This window comes from Penicillium daleae (genome assembly GCF_028827525.1).
Source record: "Penicillium daleae strain IBT 16125 chromosome Unknown utg000002l_segment0_segment0, whole genome shotgun sequence".
Lineage (NCBI taxonomy): Eukaryota > Fungi > Ascomycota > Eurotiomycetes > Eurotiales > Aspergillaceae > Penicillium > Penicillium daleae.
This window is the reverse complement of record NW_026623150.1, coordinates 6,683,960-6,702,721: the sequence shown is the minus strand read 5'-3', so window position 1 is coordinate 6,702,721 and position 18,762 is coordinate 6,683,960. Positions and strand designations below refer to the sequence as shown.

The 18,762-nt window shown below is 50.2% G+C and overlaps 10 protein-coding genes across 10 annotated transcripts; 5 read left to right on the top strand and 5 right to left on the bottom strand.

Moving 5' to 3' along the window:
* Positions 1–56: 56 nt before the first annotated feature.
* N7458_003293 (uncharacterized protein) lies at positions 57–2,313 on the top strand (the record flags this gene model as incomplete). The annotated part of the gene is made up of 6 exons (XM_056906676.1): positions 57–192; positions 258–377; positions 439–732; positions 799–1,593; positions 1,658–1,737; positions 2,011–2,313. Coding segments are annotated over 6 exons (1,728 nt in total), but the record flags the coding sequence as incomplete, so codon positions are not given.
* Positions 2,314–2,807: 494 nt separating this feature from the next.
* N7458_003292 (Protein fmp52-2) lies at positions 2,808–3,562 on the bottom strand (the record flags this gene model as incomplete). Its single annotated transcript, XM_056906675.1, has 2 exons — positions 2,808–2,944; positions 3,010–3,562. The coding sequence occupies 2 exons, from the start codon at positions 3,560–3,562 to the stop codon at positions 2,808–2,810; spliced, it is 690 nt and encodes a 229-aa protein (XP_056770782.1).
* Positions 3,563–3,815: 253 nt separating this feature from the next.
* On the bottom strand, positions 3,816–5,674 carry N7458_003291 (beta-xylosidase; the record flags this gene model as incomplete). The annotated part of the gene is made up of 4 exons (XM_056906674.1): positions 3,816–4,124; positions 4,181–4,884; positions 4,945–5,352; positions 5,410–5,674. The coding sequence occupies 4 exons, from the start codon at positions 5,672–5,674 to the stop codon at positions 3,816–3,818; spliced, it is 1,686 nt and encodes a 561-aa protein (XP_056770781.1).
* Positions 5,675–6,180: 506 nt separating this feature from the next.
* On the top strand, positions 6,181–7,466 carry N7458_003290 (uncharacterized protein; the record flags this gene model as incomplete). The annotated part of the gene is made up of 3 exons (XM_056906673.1): positions 6,181–6,188; positions 6,259–6,554; positions 6,601–7,466. 3 exons carry the CDS (start codon positions 6,181–6,183, stop codon positions 7,464–7,466), a joined length of 1,170 nt encoding a protein of 389 aa, XP_056770780.1.
* Positions 7,467–7,787: 321 nt separating this feature from the next.
* On the top strand, positions 7,788–9,306 carry N7458_003289 (flavin monoamine oxidase family protein; the record flags this gene model as incomplete). Its single annotated transcript, XM_056906672.1, has 2 exons — positions 7,788–8,692; positions 8,742–9,306. 2 exons carry the CDS (start codon positions 7,788–7,790, stop codon positions 9,304–9,306), a joined length of 1,470 nt encoding a protein of 489 aa, XP_056770779.1.
* A 210-nt stretch (positions 9,307–9,516) lies between these two features.
* Positions 9,517–11,471, bottom strand: N7458_003288 (peroxisomal biogenesis factor 3; the record flags this gene model as incomplete). Its single annotated transcript, XM_056906671.1, has 4 exons — positions 9,517–10,300; positions 10,365–10,755; positions 10,834–11,183; positions 11,314–11,471. 4 exons carry the CDS (start codon positions 11,469–11,471, stop codon positions 9,517–9,519), a joined length of 1,683 nt encoding a protein of 560 aa, XP_056770778.1.
* An 841-nt stretch (positions 11,472–12,312) lies between these two features.
* Positions 12,313–13,133, top strand: N7458_003287 (autophagy-related protein 101; the record flags this gene model as incomplete). The annotated part of the gene is made up of 3 exons (XM_056906670.1): positions 12,313–12,391; positions 12,480–12,833; positions 12,946–13,133. 3 exons carry the CDS (start codon positions 12,313–12,315, stop codon positions 13,131–13,133), a joined length of 621 nt encoding a protein of 206 aa, XP_056770777.1.
* Positions 13,134–13,917: 784 nt separating this feature from the next.
* On the bottom strand, positions 13,918–14,980 carry yop1 (putative membrane biogenesis protein (Yop1); the record flags this gene model as incomplete). Its single annotated transcript, XM_056906669.1, has 6 exons — positions 13,918–14,044; positions 14,098–14,155; positions 14,222–14,285; positions 14,424–14,432; positions 14,506–14,712; positions 14,927–14,980. 6 exons carry the CDS (start codon positions 14,978–14,980, stop codon positions 13,918–13,920), a joined length of 519 nt encoding a protein of 172 aa, XP_056770776.1.
* Positions 14,981–16,936: 1,956 nt separating this feature from the next.
* On the bottom strand, positions 16,937–17,299 carry N7458_003285 (uncharacterized protein; the record flags this gene model as incomplete). Its single annotated transcript, XM_056906668.1, is given in 2 exon segments — positions 16,937–17,236; positions 17,255–17,299. 2 exon segments carry the CDS (start codon positions 17,297–17,299, stop codon positions 16,937–16,939), a joined length of 345 nt encoding a protein of 114 aa, XP_056770775.1.
* Positions 17,280–18,332, top strand: N7458_003284 (uncharacterized protein; the record flags this gene model as incomplete). The annotated part of the gene is made up of 7 exons (XM_056906667.1): positions 17,280–17,290; positions 17,360–17,418; positions 17,523–17,602; positions 17,660–17,682; positions 17,756–17,784; positions 17,838–17,847; positions 17,909–18,332. The coding sequence occupies 7 exons, from the start codon at positions 17,280–17,282 to the stop codon at positions 18,330–18,332; spliced, it is 636 nt and encodes a 211-aa protein (XP_056770774.1).
* Positions 18,333–18,762: the final 430 nt, after the last annotated feature.

Sequence of the window (18,762 nt, the reverse complement as noted above, 5' to 3'; positions counted from 1 at the left end):
TTGGCAGACTGATCTCATTATTTCAGTAAACTGGTCACCGCTCATCTTCTTGGAACATGGCTCCTAAGGGTGCGAGCCTTGATAGCTCCGTGACAGCTTCTTCAAAGACCAAGTCAAGTGTCAAGGATATCAAAAATCAATTTGAGGGACTTGTGATCTCGGCAAGTGGGACAATTCCTGACTACAAGCATGGTACGTCGGATCCAGCTACAGGAAAACGCTGCTTTCGACATACTAACATGAGATCTTACTGGTAGACGAAATTCAAGCAATGGTTGAAGAATGCGGCGCGAAGTTCGAAAAGATGAATATCAGCGAATGCACCCATCTCATCACCACCGCTGGATGCTATCGCAGCAAAACAGTCCCTGCCAAAAGTTAGTAACAGACCAACTTGAAAAGTTTCCCAGATATTGATATATCATCTCAACTCCACAGTCGTCGAGGCTCAACAGAACCCCAACTGTGAAATTGTTTCGATTGACTGGTTGCTCTCGTCCGTCAAGGCAAAAGCGCCTCTCGCTGTAAGGGGCTTCCTGATCAGGGCGCTTGGTTCGAAGCGCCTAGTATCAACCACGAGCGACTCCGGGTCCAAACCAACTCACAAACGCAAACTCAGTTCCGATTTAAGTCAAAGCGCCAGCCGGCGCACAAAAGGTGGGAAGGACAGGGTTATGGCGAACATTATCAAGCTTTCTGCTTTGGTTGATAAGGGGATCCCCGCCGAAGGTAGTAAGTACCATGTGTTAGCCAGAAGTGTGGGCCAAATTTGCCAGTATTTAATGCATGTTTGAGCAGGAAAAAATCCTGCAGTCTGGATGGACGAGGGTGGTGTGATCTGGGATGCCACATTGGTCAAATCATTGACGCCTGTGGATAACATCAAAAATTCGGCGACGCCTTCAGCCAGAATCTTTCGAATCCAGATGATCATAGACACTTCAGGCGACATTTACCATACCTTCATTCGTGAGACGTCTTTGCACCGGGAACACATAATTACTTGCAAGGGTGATGGCCACTTTTCACGAGCGATTGCTGAATTCAAAGCTGCTTTCAAGCGGCTTACTGGTCTTATCTGGAGTGAACATCAGGAACAGCCAAAAAGTGGAAAGGCCATTTTCATTCAGTCTGTGACTTACGATGATCAACCAAAGCTTGAGTCGGCAGTCTGTGATGTTTTAAGCAACTTCGTGAATATACATGATTTGCTCAACGTCAAAACCACCCTGCTGGAGCCTTATCCCAACAAGCTCCTTGAAACAAAGGCAAAGACCTTCGAGCACTCCATATTGACTGCAATTTCTCTCTTGAACAAGATCTCTGACTTGCAGAGACGGACACAAGATGACAGTGGTGGTGCCAAAAGGCTTACAACTAGCCTAAGCCAATGCTTCTTTGGGTTGTTTTGGCCCAAGGGCACACCTTTGCCTACCAAGGTCAAGACTGACTGGATCAGTCGTTCACGCAGGTTAATCAAAGACCTGGAAGACTTCAAGGGAGTTGAAGATGCTCCAAAGAAGTCGAGCAAACCAAGTCCTACTCTTTCGCGTCATGTGCTTGGCTTGCTGCACCTGGAAGCAATGACCACAGGTACTTCTCTATCTCTTCAAAGTGGTTTTAAATTGGGCATTGGAACTAAAATATTGGTAAACAGTAAAAGATGACACCGATGAGTACAAAGCGCTTGTTAAATACTTTGAAAACAGCAGTTATGGCTACTACTACCCCGTTACGGTATGCCCCCTCCACCCCTATGGTCTTTGCACCATGTTCTACTAAAGTTGACATGTATTTGCTGGTGATTATCAGGTCTTGAATGTCTTTCGAATTGAACGCCATGGAGAAGCCGAGTGATTCTCTCAGTGGAGAGGGGATCATAAGTCCTTTCTGAGCCAGCGTCGTCTTCTTTGGCATGGCTCGGAGGTCTCAAACTTCGCGAGCATCTTGCGACACGACTTTCGAATAGGTCCTTCTCAGGGAATATTCTTTGCTGACTGGGCAATAAAGTCTATTGGCTTCTGCGAAATACTCTCCGGGGAGGAAGGATTCATGTTCTTATGCGATGTTGAACTCGGTCGACAAGGAGGGGAGTGGTGTTACAACGGCCAATCAAGCATTGCGGATTCTTACCTCCACGACGGTCTATCTCATAAAAATTGGAGGGATGCAGCATTTATACATCCCGACTTGAAAGGCGTGCAGATCCCCAATGTGCCCCGGCCAAGCGTGGCAATCAACGACTTCACCAAGGAGTACATCATCATGAACCCAGCTCAGATCCGTCAGCGATACATATTCCACTTCATGCTAAAGTGAGTCAAATTACGCCCAAATTTCTCAGATTGAATAGCAAAATCTACGGGCCCTCCCACAATTTGTACGCGATTTCCTTCAGTTTTCTTTCAAGGGAGTCAATTGCTTTTCTACGATCTCAAAGGGAGGCTCCAAGCTGTAAAGAAACATACATAGTTAGATAACCAGGTTCCGCCCTGAATTGTGGACAAACATTATTCAACCTCAGATAAGATAGTGCTAGTGCCTTCTCACGGGTCTTAGTTTTTGGCTGTCCATGAGATCTCCCAATGGCTTCATTGAATTTCTCTTGGATTATAATAGTCATCTTCTGTCTCTCAGGCGGCGTCGAATCAAGGTAGGCCAGATTATTTACATCATTCCCTTCTTTCTATCGTTGGAAGGAGGAGAAGAATTGGTGGCTTAGCAATCTTTTTACTGGACCAATACGTACACATAGGGAAAAATATGATCTGTCCTGGTTGTATATCAGTTGCAGGGAACAACACAATTTACTCCTTCCACTCCTCTCTGCCCAATCTGACAATATCAGCCTGTTCCAAAGTCCAGAACGCCGAAGGAGCCTTTCCTTCTTCAGCAATTCTCGCCGCTGCTACAGCGGCCCTCCCGATAACAGTTTGGTCTTGGCCTGCACATAAATGTATCAGTATACCGCAATCCAAGAAGATTCACATTCACTCAGCTGTCTCATACCAAGTCGGTCCTGGAGACCCTGTCCCAGCTTGTTGAGGTTTCCTACGATGCTTTCAAAGAATGCAGCCTTGGGCACGTCTCGCCCGAGAATCATTCCCGGCCTCAGGATAATGGCATGATCGAAACTCAGTTCCTTGATGGCATCCTCCACACCGACTTTCATTTTCGAATAAGGGAAACGAGCGGAGAGGAAGCCCCGGGTCCCGGTACTGGATATGAAGACATATGTCTTCACTCCCGCAGCCTTGGCGGCCCGGGCATTCTCGATACATAAATCATGGTCAATCTTCCACTGGTTTTGAATGCCGCCAGCTGCAGCTCGAGTGGTTCCCACCGCGTTGAATACCACAGACGGCTTGGGTGACAATGGGGCAATCATGTCACCCCATTTCGAGGTGTCACTTTCTTGCAGAGCCTCAAGCTTTGAGGACTGTAGGTTTGGGGCTCTCCTTGATACCGTCTTGACGAAGGCGAATGAATCTGACGCGAGAAGGGTTGCAAGGATCTGGGAGCCCACTGCTCCAGTGGAGCCAAAGACAGCTGCTGTCGACATATTCAAAGATCTTTGGGGCCAAGGTGTCTGAGGTGGCACAGCTTCACAATAATAGTCTGGTCGAGGTTCGTCATACCGAGGGCGTCATGCATGTGACCAACCGGAGACCCACCAGAGCTCACGCCTCAGTTTCGCCTCAGACAAAACATATTCGGCTTTTACATTTTCCCGGTCCGGGGTAGCTGGCGGACATTTCTCGGCAAGGTTCAAAAGTCAAGTGAGTAATCAATTGATTGAGTCTACTGATCACTGACTACCATTTATCATAATCAGGAATATTCTCCTCATAGAATGTCTCCGTCACTCTGGAAAATCCCACTTCCGGGGCATGAGGTGGCCAGGGTTGACCAGTTCCAGTAGCGAAAAGAGCAAAACTGGCACCCTCAAAAACAAACCAATTGGTAGGTGCAAATGCTAACCAGGAGGATGACACTTCTTGCATCCAATCTATTGTGCCATTCATCCCAAAGCTATACCCGAGGGTGTAGGAAAGCGGTTGGGCCCGAATGTGAAGTGTCAGATCAGACGGAATGGTCGACGAATTCAATTTCACTTGATTGTACTATATTATAATCAGCATTCATAATTCGAGGACCGGGACGGGTATGAAGTCATTACCTCTGTTATACTATTCATCATGAGTCGAGTAAATATGCACATCCCTGTGCTGTTCACACAACCCGACACTGCAATATCCTGATGTTGAAGTTCGCTCAGATAAGCGCTGATACCAACTGTCTCTCCGTATCCAAGGCCGGATTTAGTTGGCAGGAGTTGCGCGCTAAAAGTCATGTTTAGTGATGTTTGCTTCCGCAATATAGCCGCGGGGGTGTCTCTATCGCTCAGGCCGAAGACGTTTGGCTTGAAAATGATTCCATTGGCGCCATCCTCCTTCATCATGAAGTTTTGTGTGTACGGAACTCGTAACTGATACCATGATGGATCGAGGTTTGCACGATCAAAGCTATCCGTGAAGGCATTTCGTGGTGAAAGCTGGTCCGTTGTGTTGCCGAACGATTGGCTGAGTCGAATTGGCTCCCCTCCGTTGACGATAGGCCACCCATTCTTCCACTGGACGGGAGAAAGGAAGGTTTCTCGCCCAAGTGGTGACGAGCCATTGATTTTTCTTCGGGCTAGGAATGCTACATAGCTCTCTCCTTGTGGAGTATCAAACAGCGTGGCATGACCAGTCGACTGTACTGTGAGGTTGTCATATCCGTAAGCACCATTGAACAAAATCGGGTTGTTGGGCGCTGCTTCCCACGGGCCTTCGGGTGAAGTGGAACGTGCGATTGAAGCCCGATGAAGGTCATCCGTGCCGCCTAGATGAATCAGTTTCCGTGTGGCACTAAACAGGGATGTTCATGCAGGACTACACCTACCTTCAGCAATGAGAAGATAATACCATTGATCCCGTTTGAACATCTTCGGTCCTTCGGGTCTAGCACTCGAATTATGCGGCAGGGTCCCATTCCATAAAGGACGATACTCGCCGACGCATCGGCCACTGTCCACATCAACTTCACACTGATAGATACCCCAGATCCTATCAATATTGTTATTTGGAGCCATGAGGTTCAGATAAACCTTCTCTGTTGCTGGATCTTGGAACAGGGAAGGATCGATTCCCCACGCGTCACCCCAAATAGGATCAGACCATGTCTTCAGATCATGAGAAGACACCCACATTACACGGGGCCATACTCTTGCAACGGGATCATAGGTCCACCTTGTCATCGTTGCCATATAGTATTTGCCATTTACAAGCGACAAGGTGGGAGCCCATGTACCTAGGAGCATTCTTAGATCATAAGTTCTCTCGGGACACAAAGTATGAGTATACTTACCAGCACCGGTTGGGACGCCATATAGTTGAGCCTGACTCGGCCTTGTGAATGCGTGAGAGTAAAGCTCCCAATTTGCAAGGTCTTTTGATTTGTAGATTGGTGTACTTGGCCAGTACTCGAAAGACGAAGTCGCCAGGAAATATTCATCACCGGCACGGATAATAGAAGGATCTGGATTCCATCCTGGAATTATAGGGTTTTTGATGCCAAAGGCTGACAATACCCAAAGTTGTATGAGGATGACTTGGCCAAGGAGTAGCCTCATGTTGAGTCGAGTGGCCAAGGTAGGATGCAGGGAGACTTAGCGCTGTGGTCGCACTAGACTTATTTATATGATTTCCATCTGCCTCCTGCACTTGATCTATTTACCTATCCGACATGGTGCTAAGCGTGAATTAAGTTTCCGGCATGTAATTCTCCGTATAATTATGAGAGCTTTCAACCTCCCGGCGGTTGTCCGGCAGATATCCCGAGCCGGAATTTTTGAGCCGGCTTATGCCCGTTGATTATCCCGGCAAGCTACCCCACGGGGTTCCTTCGAAGTCAAAAATTAGAAGAAGATTGCTATTGGCTAGTGAAGAAAAATATGCGGGGTTAACTCTGATGCTCCAGTTTACTCGAACAATTGCACTGTATGCCTCGCAGTATATATAGTGTCAACCCCTAACCACAGATATGGAGTGCGTCAAATTCTACCAGGGCTAGTTTGAACGGTAATCAGGTGCGCAATGCGGTATCTCAATTTTCTTCTTGTGGCTATAACAGCCGTCAATGCTTTGGTCAGTGATGTCCCGTCATTGAATGGTAAATTGCCCCCTTCAAACACTTTCTGAGATACAATACTAATAGCAATCTCACAGGACTTGTTCCCGTCGTACCTACAACCGAAGGTTCGAAGAAACGAACGAGTGATTTCCAGCATCCAGGTCTCTGGCATAGCCATGCAGACCTCGAAACAATGCGAAAAAATGCCTTGGGAGGAGTCGAGCCATGGGCATCGGCGTACTCGCGATTCTCCAACGATTCGTACTCCTTGGCGACATACAAAATGCAAGGTCCTCATGCTGTTATTAGCCGGGGAGCGATCAGCAATTACACCAGTTTTACCAATGATGCACGTGCCGCTTACCAAAATGCCATAATGTGTAAGAACTTTTGATGCCAGGAAGGAAACGCCATTAATTCTAACAGATCCGCACTCAGGGTACATCACGAAGGACCAGGCCCACTGGGATCGATCCACAACGATTCTGGATGCCTGGGGTACTAATTTAACCAATATTATTGGCACTGATCGCTCTCTGCTAATCGGCATCGACGGTCTGCCCTTTGTCAACGCTGCAGAGATCATGCGCTGGGAAGGCGGATGGGTCGAGCAGGGTGCATCCTGGAAAGGCGGCTCTGGGTTCAGCATCCAGCTGTACTGGCTATTCGCACGGCAAAGCATCATCATCGGACAAGCAAACTACGGTGTGGCTAGCATTATGGGCTTACTCAATTTCGCCGTCTACCTGGATGATGTAGCCCTGTACAACTACGCTCTTTATGCTTACAAGAACGACCTTTGCGCCGGTCTATCTGCGAACTTTGATCAGACCACAGGACAGAGCGCAGAGGCAGGTCGAGATCAGGCGCATGTACAGGATGGACTCCAGTGGCTATCAATGGCCTCCAAAGTGGTGAAGAACCAAGGCTATGATCTCTTCTCACTGGACAACAATCTCCTGTTCAAGGGATCCGAATACGCGGCCAAGTACAACCTGAACGGGACCGTGCCCTATGATCCATCGTTCTACAGATGCGAAGCCGTCTTGGTCAATGGACCATGGGCAAATATCTCCGCAGAGAATCGGTATATTGGATACCAGGATGGAAGGACCAATCCGGCATGCTGGGGTATTACTTACTATGAGGGTCTTTCTCGTGGTTTGGATATTCCCTGGACGAAACGTGCAAAGGACCTTTATGATGGATCGGTGGAGGGTCAGACCTCTCCCACTGATTTCATGAGTTGGGCCGATTTGCTGTTTGCTACCAAGGCAAAATCTGGCAAATAAGCCAACAAGCTCAAATTAAGGAACGAGGTATTAGGTAGTTTTGAACAGACTTCATCAAGTTCTTCTGTTACTTTATATAGACGAGTGCCTTCTTTGAGTATACATCTCGACCGGAAGGAATTCCGCTGCCTCAGAAATGCATTCCGCGCCATTCCAAATTAAGCCAAAAAGTGCGATGGAACTATGAACAAACTGCGTTCGTAGAAATAGTCCGAAGTCGATTCTACTCTAGAGTTATCAGAAGGTGTATTTATTTGACGAGTCAAAGTCCTCAAAATTCGAATGCCTGTTTAACCATACCCCATACACCCCAACATCACCATGCCCCGATCAAAAGAAGGCTTCCTCTGGACTCCACAAACTACAAAAGAAGGCCTAGAAACCGAAGCCATCGTACAAAGCTCCAAGAATATACAGTCCATCTACGATGTCATCGTCATCGGAAGTGGATTCGCAGGCCTCATCGCCGCACGCAATCTAGCACAAGACCCTACCCTTCGAGTCCTCCTTGTCGAAGCACGCGATCGCATCGGCGGACGCACGTGGACTGCCAAAGCACTTGGCGAAGAATTCGAGATGGGCGGGACATGGGTCCATTGGAACCAGCCTCACTTGTACCATGAACTTCATCGTTACGGTCTGCACCGCTATCTCAAGACTTCCGCGGGAACTATAGCGCCGGAGAGGTATTACTTCAAGGAGGCTCAAGCGCCGGTCCAGGAGATTGCACCTGAGGAAAGTGTAGCTTCTCTTGAACGAGTCGCTGAGAAGTTCTTCTCTATTGATGGGATGGATAGTCGCGCTCTGATGCCCTTTCCTCATGAGCCTTTCCGGGAGCCGGCTGTTTGGAGACGATATGACCATTTAACTGTCAAGCAGCGACTTGATGCGTTGGACGGCATATCGCAGTTTGAAAGAGATCTTTTTGAATCAAACGTAGCCACTTTTGGTAGTGCTCCTGGAAGTGAACTCGGTTTCACCGAAGCACTTCGCTGGTTTGCCCTTGGTGGACATAGTATGGCTGGGGTCTTTGAGCGAGCTGGCATCTATAAGCTCGGCAATGGGGGAATGACGGCTTTTGCGCGAGTTATTTTGCAAGACTTTGAGGGCGACCTGTTATTCAACACTGTGGTGGAGAAAGTTGAGCAAGGTCGTAGGAGTGTCTTCCTACAACTGAAGAATGGCAGACTCATTGATGCCAAGGCTGTGGTGTCAACCATTCCCCTGTCAGTATTTCAGTTCACTTGATTGTGTTCTAGGACTAACCTTAAGTAGCAACTGTCTCGGCGATGTCGAATTCAACCCACCACTGCGCGCTCTCAAAGTCGATGCCATTGCATCCGGTCATATCAACAAGGGAGCCAAGATCCATTTCAAACTCGCTCGCACCGAGCCGGGCTGGTTTGCGACCTGCGGCGCTTCTGGGACATCGCCGTACGTCTTTGCATTTTCTGATCACAATGGGCATGAGCCGTCCGGTCCGCGGGGAACATGGTGCATCGGATTCGGGTATAACGGGCATCTGGAGGACAAGAAGAATAGCAAAGATATTATTGCAGCGTTCCAGGAAAATATTCGCCCCAATGCTGACATCCAGGCGTACCTCACGCACGATTGGGTGAATGACCCTTTCGCCAAGGGAACATGGAGCTGCTGGGGGCCTAATCAGTTTAGTCGCTACGTTCAAGAGTTGCAAAAGGCAGAGGGTAGGGTGTTCTTCGCTAGTGCAGACTGGGCAGATGGGTGGAGAGGGTTCGTGGACGGAGCCATTGAGAGTGGGCAGAAGGCTGCAAATGAGGTCAAGACGTTCCTTGAGGGCCAGCAGGATACAAAGCTGTGATGGAACGAATGGCAGGACGTTGTACACAGTCAGTTTTGTGGAATGAGTTATACAGATATGATTGAATTGGATCTAGCGATTTGATATAGACATATAATCATTAGCACCTCGTCTAATAGTCAGACAAAAGCAGCGCCGGTAGATGGTAACAAGATCGATACGAAATAAGGGTATTGGCAAGAAATGAAACAGAGATCGTCGGAGGAAGTCCTAAGCGGCGGCCTGTTCCTCAGTCTCGGAAGAGCTCTTTCCATCTTCTACAGCCTTGCCCCACGCCTGCTCGAATGCCGAGTCTGCAGCAACCTCCGATGCCGACTGCTCAGCAGGAGTGACAGACTTGATTTCTTGCACGTCGTTGTCAACTAGTACGGGGACGCTCTGGGAGATGTCTTCGCTGAGCTGACTCTCCGGGCCCTTCTCAACCATCACGTCGGCAAATGACGAAGAAACAGGCTCAAAATCGGGCGAGTCTCCATTCTCCGCTGCAACAGATTTGCTAGCACCGAGGAGCTCAAGCTCAAAGTTGGAGCTATAAATCACAGCCGAGAAGGCCTCCAATTCACGAACATTCTGGTCCATTGCAACCAGATACTCATTGGGAGGATGAGTGCCATTCCCAATCACATGAGCCTGGCGGGCCAGCACAGCCAGCAGGTTAGCAAGCTTAGTCTTGCGCTCAGATGAGGCGGGGACAACAGTGGCCATGGAGTCAAATGACTGTGGCACTGTCGTAGCAGCCGAGTCAGGTGCCTGGAAGGCCTCGCTGGCGCACTTTGCGTCGACCAGGGTGGAGAATCCTTCATTGTTGAGTAGAGTGAGGACAAAGGAGAACGACGGTGAATCGATAAGGTCGGCTGTCTCATCAAGAAGGTGGCGCAGCTTCAAGGCAGTTTGCGAGGAAGATGGGTCTGCAACTCCTTCGACACCCGATTCACGTAGAACGTACTCCTCTTCCTCTGTCGGGGGCAGCAAGCAAGACAGCCACTTCTTGGCACTAATGAGGAACATCTGTCAGCTACCTCGTGTTTTGCTATTGTGCAGCTTGGGGACTACCATACCGTCGCTCTTCCTCGGTATTTCCTTCCACCTTCCTGCGAATCTGGAGGGTCAACTCCGACAACTTGGCGAGACTGATATCTTCACGAGGGTTAAGAGGACCGAAGACCTCCTCCACGGCAGGTTGAACTCGTGCTACCAGCTCCTTCCAGCCTCGGTGCAGCAGCCACCAGCTGAAAGCCAGGTATCGCCTGTTTGTCTCAAAGTCATCGCCGAGGGTCTGAGTCAGTTCGTCATCATGATCCTCCAGGCTGATCGTCGAGTCAGCCGGGGGAGTAGCCAGCGAGATGACACTGGAGAGGTAGTTGCGACGGCCAAGGAGATTGAGTTGGATGCGGGTGAAGATGGTGAGCAGGGAGAGGGTATAGATGAGGGTGAATGATCGTGTGATAGCTGAAAGAGATTAGCGAATGAAATAACGTGTCACCATGAGAACATATGGTCACTGCTACAAGGGCTCGGTTTGCATACAGGTGATCTTAACCTCGTTCCACAACTGCGTCTTGTTCCGTTTCGGCGGGGCTTGGGCTTCCGGAATCACCGACTCGCCCAGCTGGCTGGTGTGGAGATAGCCTTCACTCTGGAAGCTCGAGAGACTCTTCCGGTCGTCTTCGGTCGTGCTGGGTGACACTGAAGTCATGTCCGAGCCTGCTGTATCCCCAGCACCCAACCGGGCCAGTCTCTCCGCCCGCTTCTTCTGAAGCTCCTTCGTCAGCTCCTCGACGGGGAGCGCTTCAATAATATTATCCGTGGCAGTGGGAAGCAAAGCAAGGACGGTATAGGTACAATCTGTCTGGTTCTGCTCGAATCGTCGCCGCAAACTAGTAGCCTGAGTGTTAGCTATCTGGACCCTGAGCAGTCATTGCATCCAGAGCCTGTCACAAGCTCGCGTGCCAACCGGGGCTGGACAGGGCAGGGAGGAGAAAGCACAAAGCGGGCAGGAATACATACTTCTCACGGGCAATTCGGTCGCTACTCATGCGCTCGCGCGCCTCAGAGATCTTCGACAACACATACTGCCCAGCCAGGTAGCCAGCTCCCAGCACACCAGCCCCGATCGCAAGACCCTTGCGATTGCGCCGGAACCAGCGCCTCGCGGCACCGATCATGATGAGGATACTTGGAGATACTCTGTTCGGGACGATCAAGTTGTCAAATTCCGGAGATCATGGTATGTGCAGTGAATGGAGTTGGATGAGGAAGATAGGTGGGAGACGGGCAGAAGGCCTCGGGCGGGAACTGACCCCAGACTCTTCAGCGGCCTCGGCTAGTTGACTTGACCATGGACTTTGGTCACATACCAGATATGACGAGCCGAGTAGGATGTACTTTTCATGAATGACACAGTGGAGTAAAGTGATTTTATACTGGATGTACAATATTCCATTGACTATTCCATTGATTCTGGTTTTCTATACAAATTCTTCTTCTCCTGCTTTGCTCTATTATGTTCTATGTGCTTAGTATTGTGATTAACCAGTTTTCCCCCCCCGGATTCGGCGCGACCGGCCATCCCGCAGAGATCAGGCCCCGGTCGCTCTGACACGCCCAGTTGACCTTCCAATTTATTCTCGAAGCTCCCTCGGTCCTAGTCCGGATATTAGGTATCATTCATCATCATCTAATAGTTAACTAATCCTGTCCTCTGCGACTCCGCTGACTATTCCCATCACCAAATTCCCCAGCGTCTCCCAGCCAATGATAAGCCGATAAGCGTCATTCGGCCCAGTCCGATGGCCGATAGCAACCGCTCCGAGCATCGCATCCTCCTTCCATCATCCCCCCTCAACTACCCACCAGCAACCCCTTCATGACCTCGTCAACGCTACCCAGCATACTCCCACCAGGCACTTAGCTCCTGTGAACCATTCCTCTTTCGCCCCCCCCCCCCAAGGCTCTTTTGCAACCAACGGCCCGCCGCGCGCTGAGCCGTTCTTTCGCGGGCGGGGAATGGAGCCCCGCAAAACCCCTCCTGAGTACTTCCTGGAGATCTTCGCCGATACCACCACAGTGCGCGATGTATTGAAAGGTGCGCCCTCGATTTTGTCCTGGTGTCGCTGCGACGCACCCGGCGCTTTATTCTTCAAGTGCGCCATGCTAACATCCCCCTCCCACAGGCGTCCTGAATCTCATCTTCTTCCACCGCTACTTCCCCTCCATCCGGCCGGTCACCTTTGACGTATTAGATCTGACATTACCCGCCATCAACGACGCAGACCTGGAGACTCTGATTGAGTCGCGTGTGAATGCGCTAGTCCGGCAGCACCTTTCCTCGGCGGTTGGTGGCCAAGATGGCACTGTCGGTGGGGGTGGCGGGGGAGTCCGCGGGCGGATCGCAGTCGAGTTCTACGAGAAGAAGCGGCGTCGCTCGGGCTTGTGGTTTGGTGGGTTGGCTGGGAAGGCCGAGGAGGAGGTATGCTGGGAGATGTGGACGTTGGATGTGACCATTGCCACACCCCGCACTGAGTCTGGTATGTACTTGGACGTGATATTGCTCGCGGGAATATCTTCAGGTGTTACCGCGCCGAGGACGGGCATATATTCCTATCTACATTGATCGTTACTCTGACGTGCTTTTGACAGAGCGAGCCAAGGTCCGCAAGGCGATGGGGAACATGCTTCAAAAGGCGGCATTGAAGATTCTGACCGTTGTCAACCGGGACAAGGATCATATCCCGCCAATTACGACCAGCGACTCGAACCCCTTTCCCTATCGGATTGTCGTCAATCCTCGTACGGACAGCTGGGGCAATCGCGTAGGTCTCTATTAGACCGGCAGTGAGTCGTGACTCACTCACTAGATCTATGGACATGACTGGCATCCTGCTCGGTGGTGGGATATACGAATTTCTTTTGTGCTTCTCCTATTTTCTAGAATGCGTCACGGGAGTTTTGGCGTTCTGCTACTCGTTCGCAAGGAGCTCTGGGCTGGCGTTATGTCATTTGTGTGCCTCTGTTTCGGTGGCCGATATTTTGATCTTGTCGATGAAGAAGAAACAGCTGCTAGCTGAAATGAGATGCAGCTAATACAATAAATACGATAGTGTATCACCGTTGTCTTCTACACGTTGGTTTCTAGTGCAAAGGGTCAAAAAATTAGATCACCTACGTAGCAACATTGTCCTATAGGTATGAAACAATCGGAAAGCCGAATGCGAGTCCCGCCATCCACACTAAGTGAATGATGAAACACGACACGGGAGCAGACCAACCAAAGCGCTACGATTCGAACGCTTCCAAATATGGGACAAGATACATCACAAAGCAAACTCAATCACCTTTGCCCTCCGACGATCAGCCTCAACCCCGGACTCGACCCACTTTCCTCCCTCTCATTCCCCTCCCACTCTATCATCATCTCACTTGCAAAAAAAGCTGTCATGAACACTCAAAACGTTACAAACGTCAAAACGCTCAAGCTCTTCGTTAACGGTACTCGCGCGAGTGCCGAGAATCGATGGGACCGGTCACCTGCCTGTTCGCTGGCTACGGTCACGACGGCCACTGCAACTTATCGGGACGACTCTCGGGAACTACTCATTCCGCGGATGCCGTTCAGGTGGAGTGCGGCTTGTTGGCGGCAGCCTCGGCCTGAGCACGGAGGTTGGCGGAGGTTCCACTCTGGCTGAAGAAGCGGCCGACCACAGGCTGGAGGAAAGAGTGGAAAACGACTTGGGCACCGCTGGGCTGGGTTAGTCATTTGCCTAAGGTTCGGGGGTTGTGAATTCATCTTACTTGGTCTGGGGCAGAGACATCCAGAGGATCAGAATGAACTTGAAGATGTAGTAGAAGGCTGGAATGTCAAGTTAGCGGGTACTCTTGGCTGAAAGCCGAAAATGGACGCTTCAATTCCACATACGGAACCAGTAAGGGGCGTTGATGGCGCTCTCAACAACGGTCAGGAAGGCAAAGACAACCCAGTACTATCAATGCATTGGTTAGTCAAATGGATTTGGAATGGATGGTGCTATCACGTGGCAGCTGATAAGGCCGCTTCTGCAGTGTCTTGTGTCGCAACCGCCAGATGATGCTGGCAGGGAACACGGGTCATGGGAACTTACAGTGAGCCACTATAATCAGTCACAAGTTAGCATTGAGTCTCATGAGAAGAAGGGGCAAGCGACCGAGGGCATTGAGACTTACCTGAGTGTCATCCGCGGTGCCCGACGTGAAGAGGGCCTGGAGGGAGTAGTAACCGGGGATGAGGAAACCGGCAAAGTTGACGAGGAACTCGCCAGCGATGTTGAAAAAGACAAGGAAGAAGTAGACTCCGACCAGGCCGAGGATCGCATAGACCTTGGGGACATTAGTCTGACGCTCAAGGTTGTTGAGGACAGGGTACTTGGAGAGCTATCGACGAAAAATGTCAGTCAGCAAGAGAAACCCTTATCGCACAAGTGGGCAGCCGTGATGCTGGGATGGACGGTTGGTGGCAGTTGCTGATGTCCTCGGCAGCTCATGCTGGGTGGGTTTGCACGCAATACGGCGCACAAATGGTCCGAGGGCTCGAGCTAAGAGGCACCAGCGAAACCGATTCACACAATCACAGCAGGAAATAACGCACCTCCTTGTCGAGCTGGGAAACAGCGTGCTGAGCACGATCCTGGAATGAGGCCATTTTGAGGGGATAGGCGAATGAAAATTTCACGATATCTTCGAGGTGAGAGCTGTGAGGATAGCAAATATGAACGAGGGATGATGAGGATGCAACCGGTCGAGCTGGCGGTTACTGGCTGTGCCCGTGCGGAATCACGTGATGTCATGACGTACTCGGCCTGCGATCATCTGCGAGGGCCATGTGAATATGTACTCCTCTTCGAAGCTTATAGAAGGTGCCTAGGCTGAAGAGGTCTAAGGGTAGGCTTCGGGAGGGTTGTCTGTGCTTTGTCTTTGCAGTGTAGCTCTGCCCCATGCATTTCATGGAGGAGTGCAGTGCAGTGTGACACCAGCCCAAAAAGGTTCCGATCTATTGTGGGCATTCCAAAATCACTAGCTACACAAACGAGTCCCTCGATATATGTCTCAGAATACCCACTTTTCACAAGATCGTCCAACCTGCACTTACGCGATCTATGTATAACACTGACGATATAGCTGCTTCTTGAGGACCCTAAGTCTGATGAGGCCACAGATCTAAGCTTGCCTGGTACATCCCGCACAGCAACCATACATGACGTACAGGGCTGTTCTAGACCACGAGACGGAACAGACCCAGCCGACCTGTTACTGCCACGAGAATGACATCTTCACATTTCTAGAAATAGACTTGTTACTTGTTGTGCCTGACATATGCTGGTTGTTTGACCAGGTCGCGTGGGTTGTTGGTTGCACTATGTGCACCATCCAGCGTGTAGAGGCTGCTCTCTTTGACGGGATACTTTGTGTGCCTATGCCACATCTACATATTCTTGTGTTTCCGTGTTCCTATTCTTTCACCATGAGCCACAGCGTCGTTGAGTATATGACACTACTATTTCAATACAATCAAACCCTGTCACTCTCGATGGAAATGATTTCCGGTAGATGAAGTATTCTACTTTTAGTTACTCCTCTTCGACCCACAGTATTATATCACGTGACTTGGATTCAATGCCAGTGGAGATTGACTCTTATTAACTCTGCCGATATTATTGAGTCCAGATATTGATTCAGTTCTGGCCCTGACATTACCACTGTGCGTCTAGAACCTACAGGCTATATTCTTTCTCCTTGGTGCTTGTGAATTCTTCCGGCCCCAGGGAACAGGCTAATCCCCCTGTCGGCGACGATCCCACGTTGGATACGGGACCCCGCCATGGAATTAGGATGGCTAATACAAAAAGAATAGTGGACATGCGGCCTGTCGAACTGCTCCATAACAAGCTGTAGGTACATAGTACCAAGTATCAATGCCAAATATGAAATCTTCAGGTTTAAATGAGATGCGAGTAGGGGGATGTTTGAAGTAAAAAAGTAATCCGGAGAAAGTCTTTGTTAGCTGTATATTAGCTGTAATAACCATCATAATAATCATAATACAGTACCAATAATAAGTGAGGACTGAGAAAGGCATTGTGGAGTAGCCAAAGCCGAAGCCCAAGGCCTCGACTCACCGCCAGGAACAACGGCAATGATGCGATGGTGCACAGGAACAGGGGGGCAACCCCCAAAAGTCCAATTGGATTTCCCAATTCCAATTCCCAGCTGCAGACGAGGACTCTTATCATCCCCTATCCTCCTCCTCTAACCAGTCCTCCTCGTCCACATCTCAACCATTCTATCTCAATTCCCCTATCCTCGAACCACTAAAGGCGCCTTAAACTAAAGTTCACAAAAGGGCCCGCACAACACAATCCAATCCACACCCACCACATTCAAACTCTCCTCCCCTCTCTTCCTCCCGTTAGATTCTCCTCGGCCTCAATCCCTCTCCTTCTTCTTTGTCCTCCTTCTCCTCCACGCCTATCGTCCCCCCACCCCTCTCCCGGCCGGTACTTTCCAACCTCCGGTGGACCTTCGAATCGACATCGAAGCGCTGTGATCGCGACGTCCGTGCGTCCAAAGGGGCACATCCGCTAGACGACCGGTCCCGCCCTTATTTCTCCTTGCTCTTCTTATCGGCCCCCAGAAGAAGCTGGAAACCGACCGTGCAGCCCATTGAGGGGTACAACGCCCGCGATACACGGTGCGGACGGAAATATACAGCTTCGAAAAAGGCCCCTGGCTCATTGCATCTGGATTCCTGCAGCCGAATTGTTTTGGAAAGCTCGGCAGTCGACCGCGTCCGCGACAAATCGCTCTCCACCCACAACTCCACGCTGCTACGGTCTGGGCTCCGCTGCCATTGACCACCCGTTCGCGTCTCGTCGATCACACCATTTCCTCCTCCTCCTCCCTATCAGCAGAGATATACTTGGAAGACTGGCGGAGATTTCTCAATGCGGCCCCAGTAAGTCATTGTCAGGGTTTGGGTGGTCGTGATCGTTGGTCAATGCCGGCCTCTAATCATACGATGCAGACGGGAGTATCATATTGTTGTGCTGGGAGCAGGTGGCGTGGGGAAGAGCTGCCTGACAGGTATATATAGCCCTTCCATGCTCTCCATATTCCCTCTTGCGCCTTCGCGGTGTTTCGCAGAGGCTGCCCGCTATTTCCAGGGTCAGTCGCTAATCAACTCACAGCCCAATTCGTCCAGAATGTCTGGATTGAGAGCTATGACCCGACAATCGAAGACTCCTATCGCAAACAGATCGAAGTAGATGTGAGTGTCGTACAATCGTGCTGTGGTTGACTTTTCATTGACGCAACATCTCGCTAGGGCCGACAATGCATACTCGAGATGTAGGTTCCCTATACACGTGGAAGTGGAAGTGCTGGCGCAGGGATACGAGGTGGCTGACTATATGACATGCAGTCTTGACACCGCTGGAACGGAACAATTCAGTGAGTACCACCGATCATCATACTTGCTTCTTTGGCTAACAAGGTTTCTGCAGCGGCTATGAGGTAAATCAACCCGGTGTACACGAGAGTCATTCGCAGCCCTAACCCATTCCTCCCACAACAGAGAACTATACATGAAGCAAGGCCAAGGCTTCCTCCTCGTCTTCTCCATCACAAGCATGTCCTCCTTAAACGAGCTCTCCGAGCTCCGCGAACAAATTATCCGCATCAAAGATGACGAAAACGTCCCCCTCGTGATCGTCGGCAACAAATCAGACCTCGAAGAAGACCGCGCCGTACCCCGCGCTCGCGCTTTCGGACTGTCCCAGAACTGGGGCAATGCCCCATACTACGAGACCTCTGCCCGGCGGCGTGCCAACGTAAACGAGGTCTTCGTCGACCTCTGTCGCCAGATCATCCGCAAGGACCTGCAAGGGCCGACCGGGAATCCCGACATCGCTCGTAAGCGCGAGGGACCAAGCAGGCTTGACCGAAAGAGAGAGAATAGATCACAGGGCCGTCGGCGATCTCCATGTGTCATCCTTTGAAAGGATGGTCATTGCGCCGCGCCTTGCTTTTATGATCTTGGTTCTTGATCCCCCGGACTACTCTATTTATTGATTCGAGCTATGCCAAGTCACGCCTGTCTCCGTCTCTACGCAATTCTTTTGACATGTCTCATGATATCTTCTCTACGCTTTTCCCATGCATCTACATTACACCTCTTGATAGAAAGACGCGTCGCCGCCTGTCATCATCACATTTTATACCACCACTTCTCCATTCTCAAAACTTTCTATTCGTCATTTCTCTTCTACTTTATTTTTTGCCATTCTTCCTTTCACCCTTCTATTTTTCATTTTCAGATCCACTTCCATTGCTGTATCTTCTAACTCTTCACTTCTGACATGCTTTAGTTCTTGGTTCATATCGAGCCACCAAGAAAGATGATGTTGACGATATAAAAGTTCTGGTCTT